Raw genomic sequence first — 11520 nt, forward strand, 5'->3', positions numbered from 1 at the left:
CTGATGGTTAAAAATAATTGTTATTCTTTCATTTAATAAACTTTTTTAAAATCATATTATTTATTTATTAATTTTTTTTAGCACTTCTTGATATACCAGTGTATAGACAAAAGATTCAGTCTCTTCATGTATTATTTACCTTGTATTGTGAATTCAAGAATTCACCAGTAAGTAATTCTTTTTGATTACTTCTTTGAGAGACATAAATTTCTAGATTATTTCAAGTTCTTTTAAGCTTTTACAAGGTATTTAATACAAATTAAACTCTTTTTTTTTTTTTTCGTTTAAAAAGAAAAAAAGCGCATTCATTACTGGAATGCACTCCATTAAACTATAGACAATAACCGCAACATATTGATGCCATCACTTCAAAACACAGACAGATTATAATTCTAGGTATGCCATTAAAATCACATTCGGATATCCTGCATATAAAAAGGTAATGTCCACTGAATGCAAGATTACTGAATGACTTTGGAGCATTACATGTGAAAAATAATCATTTGCATGGTGTGAAGACTTGCATTGTCTGTTTCCTCTTATGAATACAAAATATAGCATTGTAACAGGATGACTGCAACATTATTATTATTATTAAGAGAGACTTCCAGGGAGTCAGGGACTCATCGAGGGAGGCCACATATACATGCGGCAGCTGTCATACTTGTTCTTGAATTCATTCACACTACTTGCACGCATAACATCCAGTAGGAATCCAAACAATCACGCACCACTATGGGAGAAAAATTTAGCTCTCTCCCCTTTCTTGACTGCATTCATTCTCAGCTTCCGATGAGACACTCTTGTCTTCCCCTATCCCCCCATAAAATGAAAAATTCCATGAAATGAAATCCTGTATGACCACTTCAGAAGTTTCAATCTCAAAAATAAGTGTCAATCATATCATCCCTGTTTTTCCTGTTTGCTAACATATGCAGTCTACAAATTCTCAATCTGAATTCATAATCATTTTCCCACCATCCTGATATCATTTTTAACACTCCGAAACAAAATCTGGTGAGATGTTTCTGAGCAATAAATACAAAATGTTAAATTCAGGCAATGACAATCAAGGAAAAAAAAGGAGTAGCCATAATATTCAACACTAAATATGAAGCTAATCTTCTTGAATGGCAGGCCATATCAAGTAGAGTGATGTGGGCAAATATCGTACTGGAGAACCGGAGAATGAGACTTATTTGTGTCTATGGTCCCACAAAAGTTCTACTAAGGTAGAAGTGGAGGAATTTTTTGAGGCTTCAGAGAAAGCAAATGACACCATGAAAAATGAAAAGTTGGTCCTCGTTGGGGATGTAAATAGCAGAGTAGGAAATGATTGTCAAACAAACAGAAATATTTTGGAAAAATTTGGAGAAAAGAGCAAAGCTAATAATAATAAATAATAATGGCAAATACTTGTTGGATTTCTGCTCGGGACATGGACTGGTTATTACTAACACTATGTTCTAACATAAAAATGTGCACAAATTCACATGAAGAGAAGAAGCAAAGAATAAGACAAGTCTCATTGACACTGTTATTGTTGATAGTGATCTTTTCTTCCTGGTGTAGGACACTAGAGCATACAGAGGATTTGAAATTGGAAGTGATCACCACTTAGTCTTGAGCAGGATAAAATTGAATTTCATATTGAAAAGAAGAACATGTAAGGAAGTTTTGAAGGGAATAAAAGTTGAACAGCTCTCAGACATGAACTAAAATACACAAACATTATTCAAAAAAAATGAAAGTTTGAGAACAGGAACCCAACCTTGGAGATTCAGTTGCAAGCCCTGAAGAAAACATTGATTGATTCAGCCAGAGAGGCATGAAATGAGGTTGTCTGCAAGGATAGAAAAATCAGAACTTCATGGTGGACACAGGAAGTTGGATGCAGTGAAAGAAAATAAGAAAGCATAACAAAAGTTCCTGGCAAATAAGTCAGCTTATGCTCTTAAAGAATGACAGATGTAAGAAAGCTAAACAAAATTCATGGGAAAAATTTGGTAAGAACATAGAAAATAAATACCCAAGAAGGTGGCAAGATATTCTGGAGGTTGTTGAAGAAGCTCAGAAATGGAGAAAAGAGTGCTGTGAAAGGAATTAGAGATAAAGGTGACATGAAAACTGGAGAAAAAGATATCCTTGAGATATGGAGTAACTACTTTAAAAAATTGCTAAATGAAATAATCAGTGACAGCACAGTAGTCACTGATTGTATTCATAATGGTAAATTAATTATGATATGTATTCCTGATTGCATTCCACAGGCATGCAATCAGGAATACATATCCATATGTGAAGTAGAAAAAGCCATTAAAAGCCTGAAATGTGGAAAGGCAGCTGGTGTAGATGATATTCGACCAGAAATGCTTAAGTATGGAGATATAAAAATCTTACAGTGGCTGCACTGCATAGTTCAGAGGGACGAATTCCAGTTAATTGGAGTAGATCTCTCTCTAGTACCCATATATAAAAAAGGAAATAAAACTGAATGTGAGAATTAAAGAGGTATTTCTCTACTGAGTGTTCCTGGTAAGATTTATGCAAATATACTTGAGAAAGGGTTGAGAAGGATCGTGGAAGAGAAGCTTGATGAACAGTAAGGTGGATTCAGGCCAAATAGAGGCTATCAGGATCAGATTTGCACTTGACGCGAAATCGTGGGAACATAACAAAGATCTGGAAAAGGCATATGACAAGGTGCCAAGAGAAAAGCTATTCAAAATGATACAGTTGTATGGTGTCAATGGAGCATTATATCAAGTAGTACTTAGTCTTTATTCGAGTTGTAAGTCAGCAGTTAGAATTGAAGGAAGTACAGGAAGATGGTTTTATGTTAAATCTCGTGTCAGACAAGAATTTACATTATCCTCTCTGTTATTCATTATCTATATGGATCACATTATGAAGGAAAGTAATATTAAGCCTGATATCAAAATTGGAGATGTTAATATTAGTTCTCTGATTTATGCAGATGATGTTATACTTCTAAATAAATCTGCTATAAGTCTGCAAGATTCCCTGACTAAATTAATATGGTATGAATGTCAGCAATAACAAGACAATGAAAATAGGCAGAAGCATCAAAAATAAACTGCATTGTGAATGGAGAACCTATAGAACAAGTAAAACATTTCAGCTACTTAGGCACGATTTTTAGTGAAGATGGTAAATTAATTATGGAAATAGACAACGGAATCAACAAAGATTGAAAGCCAAAAGGCTATTTTTCTGGCAACCTTAATAATAATGAAGGGGATACAAATCCTTTGATGTTTATCTGCCAGTAAGTGAAACGCTAAGAACTAGGACTAAGATCTATGAGTTTCATACCGAAAAACTATCGGCAAATCCAAGTGTAAGTAACCACTTCGTAGTACAACACCAAGGCATCGCTTATCAAAGGTGGAGCAAGCTTCCTCACTATCCTTGATATTTTCTCATAATGTAAAAACACAGCCCCTAGGGGATGTAATACTGTAATTACATTATGAGGAGAGGTGACTACCCAGGCCGGTTTCAACCTTTCTTGAGGTCTCATCAGTGAGTAGGTAGACCTGGAAGATAACAAGGTTTAAGTGAAAAGAACTTACATAGCTTCACTATACGAATGCCATAAAGGTGTGCCTGCATATTATAACATAGAATGAAAGCCAAAAGGCTATTTTTCTGGCAACCTTAATAATAATGAAGGGGGGATACAAATCCTTTGATGTTTACTGCTTAATGCTTACTGGCAAATAAACATCAAAGGATTTGTATCCCCTTCATTATTATTAAGGTTGCCAGAAAAATAGCCTTTTAGCTTTCATTCTATGTTATGGCATTCGTATAGTGAAGGTATGCAAGTTCTTTTCACTTAAACCTTGTTATCTTCCAGGTCTACTTACTCACTGATGAGACCTCAAAAAAGGTTGAAACCAGCCTGGGTAGTCACCTCTCCTCATAATGTAATTACAGTATTACATCCCCTAGGGGCTGTGTTTTTACATTATGAGAAAATATCAAAGATAGTGAGGGAGCTTGCTCCACCTTTGATACGGGTTGCCTTGGTGTTGTACTACCAAGTGGTTACTTACACTTGGGTTTGCCGATAGTTTTTCGGTATGAAACTCATAGATCTTAGTCCTAGTTCTTAGAGTTTCGCTTACTGGCAGATAAACATCAAAGGATTTGTATCTCCTTCATTAGAATCAACAAAGCTCATACGGTAAGAAGTCAACTGAATAAATTTATATGGAATAAGAGAGAAATTAGTGAAAATTAAAACTAAATTAGCTGTATACAAGACAATGTTCAAACCAATTTTAACTTAAGGATCTGTGAGGTAGGTTAGAAATCAGACACTTGACCAAAGACTAGAGACTGCAGATATGAGTGTCCTGAGAAAGACTAGGAGCATGAACAGATGGCATCAATGGCAATTCATATTAAAAATAAGGATATTAGGAAAGAACATGACTTAGCATTCAGGAATGCGTTAGCAAAGCTAATCTCACATGGTATGGTAACTTAACAGAATGGGAGAGGAAAGATTAGCAAAAGAAGTGCTTCTGCCAGGTGAAATATACCAAGATATAGGTGGATTGATACAGTAAAAAGTGCCTTAGAAGACAGAAATATAAGATATTATAATGTTTGAGTCTTGACAGGTAACAGATTGATTTAGAGGAAAATTTACATCATTACTATCATATCCTGTCCCCTTGAGGGTACATGTCAGGAATTTGATGATGACGACTAAAATGTTTTCAATCCAAACTGAATAACTTTACATTTAGCCACATTAAAAGAAAAACAATTCATTATCCTTTGACCACACTGACAACTTATTCAAGCTCCAGATCATGATGTTAATTCATCCTACCTGACACCAATGATTTGTTGCCTACTCTGCCTTTTAAAGTCGCTATTCAAGTTCCACATCACGATGTTAATCCTACTTGACATCCAGGATTGGTTTTCCCCTTCCTCATATGTCATGGTTTGTCGTCTAGCCAAATAATGGCCAGAAGCTGGGACCTTTGCTCATTCATTTCTTATGAAAGTGGCATGCTCTAGAAAATATAATTTCCATCAGTGGTGATATATCACAATTGTTGTCAGTCTTACTTCACAACTTACATCTAGTATTATAATATACAGCAATTCTGTAAGTTATTACTCTTGTACTTAGAGCATGCCCGCATGTTAGCCTAGTGTCTTTGCACTTTGCAACCATATGCCTGGGGAAGGAGTGTCCTGGGTTCGATTCCCATCAACGACACGAGGATCTTAAGGATCTTTCTCAGCCATAGCCAAGTTAGCCAGTATTGGGCGTGGACAGCAGGGTTTTTTCCTCCAGTTTATCTGGGGTTTTTCATCCTGCAAAGCAGGCAAACCAGCCCCGTAAACACATGCAATACCACTGGGAATAAGGAGCAATCAACCTATTCCACGCGATTATCAGTTATGGAAGCTTACGCAGTAAAATGTGTAGGCCTGCACAAAAGTGTAACATACGATGACTTAGAGCATTCAAACTGAAGTATCTCATAGAAGTCAACTAATTATTGTCTTGTAAACAGTACTCTGCCAAATGTAATTTACTTAAGTTTTAATTATCTGCAAGTTGAAAAGCAATATATACTAAATCACAACATATCTAGTAACTTAAGCTCAAGGCTCTAAAAACAGCTCCTGTGACTGACCAGATGTCATAAGATTTAGTACATTCAAGGTGTGCAGGGATTGATGATTTTCTGGACGATGATGTCTTAATATCCATTATACAACAAAGTGATTCATATTTTATTTAATTGTTCTGCTAGAAGAGTGTCCAAAGAGGAAATTGTGTGTGTCCTGCGTACAAGACTTTTGATAATACCTGTCTTGTATGAAGGATAATAATATATAGCCGGGTGTATACCTAGCCAGGACTTTTAAGTGAATATTTAATACAGACCACAAAAATGGATAATGTACTGTTTGCATTTCTCCAAATCCATGCTTCCATATATATATAGAAAGTCGTTTTTGCATTAGTCTGACTGAAGAATGATTGATGATTTTCTGGATGGCAGTTTCTTAATATCCATTATACAACAAAGTGATTCATATTTGATACAAATATTTGTGATACAAAAATGCATAGAAAAACAGACATCTGTCTTTATGTGTTTCATAGATTTTGAAAAAGCATTCAACAAAGTCAGACACACCAACTTAATAGAAATCCTTCAACAAATAAGGCTAGACGAACAAGACACAAGACTAATAACAAATCTGTATTGGAATCAGTCAGCTACCGTTCAATTAGACAACATTACCACCAGTGATATTAGCATCAAAAGAGGAGTGAGACAAGGATGTGTGCTCTCACCACTCCTGTTCAACATATATGCAGAGGTAATCTTTAAAAAAGCATTGGAAGAATGTCCAGAGGGAATCACAATAAATGGAAAGATTGTTAACAACCTACGATATGCAGATGACACCGTGCTAATTGCAAATAACATTATGGATCTCCAAAAACTCGTTGACAGAGTATACATAGAAAGCCAAAGAATGGGAATAAATATAAACATCAACAAGATAAAATACATGATCATCAGCAAACATCCAGCCTCATCAATGAAACTGACACTCAAAAAATATTGATCAAGTGTCAAGATATAAATATCTTGGTTGCTGGCTTAATGAACGGTGGGATCCAGAAAGAGATATAAAGACAAGGATTGAAGTTGCACGGCAGTCCTTCATGAAAATGAGAACACTATTCTGCAATAAAGACCTAAACATGGAAGTCAGATGCCGAATGCTGAAATGCTACATGTGGTCTATTCTGCTCTATGGAGTTGAAACATAGACATTGAAGGCGACAACCATCAAGAAAATCAAAGCCTTTGAGATGTGGCTATACAGAAGAATGCTAAAGATATCATGGACAGAAAAAATTACCAATGAAGATGCATTAAAATCCATTGGCAAAGCTAAACATCTTGTACAAATAATCAAGAAACGAAAAACATCATATCTTGGACACATCATGAGAAACAGCAAATACCAACTTCTACAAACTATTTTGGTAGGAAGAATTGATGGCAAAGGAACTAGAGGAAGAAAAAGAATATCATGGTTTGACAACATCAAGACGTGGACAGGAAAGAGCAGTGCACAACTGCTCAGATTAATACAAGATCGCAGTTTGTTCGCCAAGATGGTCGCTGACCTTCGATAGAAGATAGCACAATAAGAAGAAGAAGATTCATATTTTATTTAATTCTTCTGTGGGATAGGAGGATTCAGGATTACAGCAATATGAAGAAATCCATTTTTTAAGTTTTACATGTAAATCATATTTTAATAGAATTGTTAATTTTGGTATGATGTGGTTGACTGATTTCTAATTGCCTTGGGTACCAATGTAGAATGGCAATTAGTGGTGACTCTGTATACACAATGCCATTTTCGTGTAGACATCTGCTATAAATTTTAACCCATCTACCCTATCTTCCTGTCCATTCTATTTTGTGAAATGAGGTCATATGTTGTAATTGGCAGAATTTTGACCTTTGAATATGTCCCAGGGGAGTTTAAGAACTCCATTAGTATGCAGTTTTTGACTTCACAAAACTTGAATAGCATGGGGTTTTTTTAGGATTCAAATTTTAATGTCAAAAAAAAAAAAAAAGAGAGAGAGAATATATAAACACTATTAACTAAAGGCTACATTTGCAGAATTTAATTAACTACATAGAACAACAGCAGAATGGAATGGAATATCCAGGCAGTGAATATAAATATTCACTGCCTGATGAAAATACAAATTTCTCTTCCACAATTTTTTCTGAACCTCTTTTCTAGTATGTCTGCATAAATTTTATCCGGATACTACTTAGTAGAGAAATTCTATAATTCTCACATTCAGCTTTATTTCCCTTTTTTTCTTTAAATAGATGGGAACTATGTAAGTTCTATTCCAATCATCTGAGCTTTGATCTTCTGGCTGGGCCATCTGAATTATGCAGTATAGCCATTGCAAAATTTTTATACCTCCATATTTAAGTATCTCTGGTCAAATATCATCTACTTCAGCTGCCTTTCCACATATCAAGTTTTTGACGGGTTTTTCTACCCCAAGTATGGATATGTTACTCCTCTTTGCATTCCTCTTGAAAATTATATGCTGCTGTTCTTTTACTGCTTGTTTGTTTAACAGTCTTTCAAAGTAATTACTCAATACATCTAGGATATCCTTATCTTCAGTTTTTGTATGTAGGTCTCTTACATTTTTTCTTCAATAATGTTTGTATAACTGATACTACATTATACCTGTAAAAAAGCTGCTCAAATTTATCACATTGAAAGAGCAATATGCAAGTAAGGTTTAAAAATAATTAGTTTTAAGTAAGATTAAAATTAATAACTAATGGTTTGCTTCCAATTTCAAATCTTCTAAACAGTCGTATCTTGAACCAGCATGATTTCTCTTCTTCCTTAAGAGAACCTTCTATGGGACCATGGGCACAAATAATTTTAATTGTCCATTTTCCTATTTTGAAGTTTGTCCACATAACTCTATCTCAAACTTCCTTCCAATCAAGAAGTTTATCTTCATGTCTGGCATGAATGCTATCATTTCTTCTTCCTTTCTGGGATCATTATTGCACAAATATAACATCTTATGCTTACCAGATAATGAGATCTCAACTATTTTGTCCATATAATACTCTTCTAGTTCTTTGGATGTTAAGTTTATTCTTCTTCTAGGTGTTGAGTTAGAGTTTGTTCCATTAGTTGACTTTTCACTGTTCATTCTAGTTCCCTCAGGGAAACAGTAGGGGAGTTTTTAACCAGGCAGCACCCCCCAGCCAGCATAAAATCTCATCGTGTGTATTTGTGGTTTAAGTCAATAAAGGGAATTTGGTTGGCTAAGTCCCAAATTGTCAGCCCACTCTTGTTCTTTCAGTACCTAGTGGATACCTACTAACAGGATACAACATGTAGGTAAGGATTGGGCATTACGCCAGAAGTTGCAGTTATTCTCTGCATTCCTTAAAGGCAGTGTGGAAGTCTCCTCCTAGTTACCAGTCATTTGACTTTAACTTCCACAGATTCTGGATAATAGTTATGTACAGTTTAAAAAAAAAAGAGGAGGCAGGTGTGCAATGAGTGAGTTGAATAGAAGGTATGACAGTGGGTGGGTGATGGTTTGTGATGTCAAAATAGACTTCATGGCAAAAAATTACAAACTTAAAATTATATATTATTAATGTCATAAACTAGTAAAAGAAGAATCCTTTATTTTTGTGCAGTATATTACATGGCAAATTCATGCACATTTATGAAAAGAACTAACAGCAGCATCTCAAGTTTATTTGAACTATTTTAAGACTGGTCTATAATTTGCTACTGCAATCAGGATCTCGAGTGGTGGTAAAGGTACTGGAAAATTCAGGAATGGGTGGATACATAATACTTTGAGGGGGAATATGGCTTTGTGAAGGGTTGTGAGTTAAAAAAAGTTAGTAAATTACTAACTTTTTATAGTGGAGTGACAGCCAAGTTGGATAAGGGATAATGTCTACACAATTATTCTGTATTTTGCACTGGTTATGGGGATAAGATCATGGCTGCTGAAAAGATATCAAAAAGTGGTATACAGAGGAGCAGAATCCAGACAAAAGCTAGTGGTATGCTGCAAGGTTCAGTGCTAGGAATGCTACTGTTTAATTTGTACATAAATGATATAGAAAATATTCAGTTGTTTGCTGATGGTGCAAAATTATGTATAAGTAATAGTGAATCAGGGTGATGTGGAAAGCCTGCAGGATGATTCAAATCAACTATCAGTATGGGCAAAAGAAAACGAATGTCAGTTTAATGTAAAGTTATGTATTTTTGGATAAATAGCTTATCATTGATGGAACTGTACTCCAGGAAATAGCTGAAACTAGGGATTTAGGGGTGGTGGTAGACAGAGAGTTGAAGTTTAGAGGACATGCTTGGCTATTGAAGAACACACCAGGAAGTTGTCATTCATCGTTATAAGCCTTGATATACCCACATCTGGATTATTGTGCTCAGGTCTGGTCTCATGGTTTTCTTGAGGATAAAGAAGTGCTGGAGAGGATTCAGAAATGAGCAACCAAGATGGTGAGTGATCTGTGGAACATTCACAATTTAGATAAATTGAGGGTGTGCGAATCGCAGGAGTTAGTTGGGTAAAAATGAGGAGATATGATAGAAACATTTAAGTTACTTAAAAGGTTTTATAGGATTGATTTGATGCATTCAAAAGGGAAATGTTCCAGTGCTTGGCTCTGGGGAGCAGAACATAGGTAATTCCTCGAAGTTGAGTAAAAGTGTGGTTAGTAATGGCATGAGGACTAGATTTTTCACTTGGAGAGTTGTGAATTAATAGATTAGGTTCAAGGAGAGGTTGAATCAGTTGGGTCTTTGGATTCCATAGAGGTACCCATATAATAATATGATCAACATATGTTTGAATTGAGTACTCATCATCCTTCCAGGGATTTAGGTGCATTGCCTGGTTTGGTCTCATTCCATGACTTCTCTGTGTGTGTGTGTCCTGTCCTCCAGGTAGTATAAGAGTATCTTTTTTGGGGAGTCTTGAATTGTCTTCTTTCAGTGTTCAGATGCTTTGTCTGTGTTCTCCCTCATAAATGGGGATGTTTTATTTTGTTGTAAAAATTCAGAGGAGAAATTAATTTGACCTGTTCTTGTAAAAGGATATCCAACTACAAATCAATTGGCCACATCTTGAAATTTCCACAATTTCTTATTTTTTCATAACATATATTAATACAGGCAAGAAGCCTGCTAGAAAGTAAATTATTAGATAAGAATTGAGGTGAATTAATATGCATATTTATTTATTTATTTTAGCATTTCAAGACACTAGCCATGGAAAATGTTCTTGATAACTCTACGAAGTCATCAAATGCAGAAGAACAAGCTAACCATTTAGTTTTGTAGTTATGTAATATTTTTCTTCTAGGAATATACCAGTTGTTTATTTATTTACAATAAAATGATTTAGTGCAGATGTGAAATATCATTAATTGCTTTAAATCTTCTTCACTTCTATAATGCAGAGAAGGTACTAAATGTATCACATTCATATAATTAAGCACTATGCAGAGTATGGATATCTAAAAAAAAATTTGGCATAGAACATTTCTTTTTTTCTAGTGAATTTTCTTTAGAATGGGGAACCTTTGTGCTTGCAGAACTTTAGTCAGGACTTTTTAGTTTCTTATAACAAGTGTTGGCAAAGATTAAAATATAATTGCCTCTCACTGTATCATCTAGTTTGATACTATGAAGACATGGGTGTTTGAGGTCTTTGGATGATAGTGTAATATCATCACCTTGTATGGTGGAGATCTCACATGTTCAAGCATTCTATTTGCTTGTCAGATCTGATTCTTAAAGATACTGACATTCTGCATATGACTATGCTATGTAGATGATGTGTTCTCCGTTTGGCTACAAGTCAGAGATATGGTGCAA

At 35.1% G+C, this 11520-nt stretch overlaps 1 protein-coding gene across 4 annotated transcripts in view; it reads left to right on the plus strand.

Moving 5' to 3' along the window:
- IFT46 (intraflagellar transport 46) overlaps window positions 1–11053 on the plus strand; it is a 214716-nt gene extending 203663 nt beyond the window's left edge. For all 4 annotated transcript variants that reach the window (XM_090411983.1, XM_090411982.1, XM_090411981.1 and 1 more), the window contains 2 exons: window positions 82–167; window positions 10894–11053. In XM_090411983.1, the coding sequence (XP_090268109.1) occupies window positions 82–167; window positions 10894–10983 (176 nt within the window). In that variant the 3' untranslated portion in view covers window positions 10984–11053. The remainder of the gene's footprint in view (window positions 1–81; window positions 168–10893) is intronic.
- The last annotated feature ends 467 nt before the right edge of the window (window positions 11054–11520 follow it).

This window comes from Typopeltis vanoorti, chromosome 22, assembly GCF_054136105.1.
Source record: "Typopeltis vanoorti isolate ZY-2024b chromosome 22, IOZ_Tvanoo_1.0, whole genome shotgun sequence".
Classification (NCBI taxonomy): domain Eukaryota; kingdom Metazoa; phylum Arthropoda; class Arachnida; order Uropygi; family Thelyphonidae; genus Typopeltis; species Typopeltis vanoorti.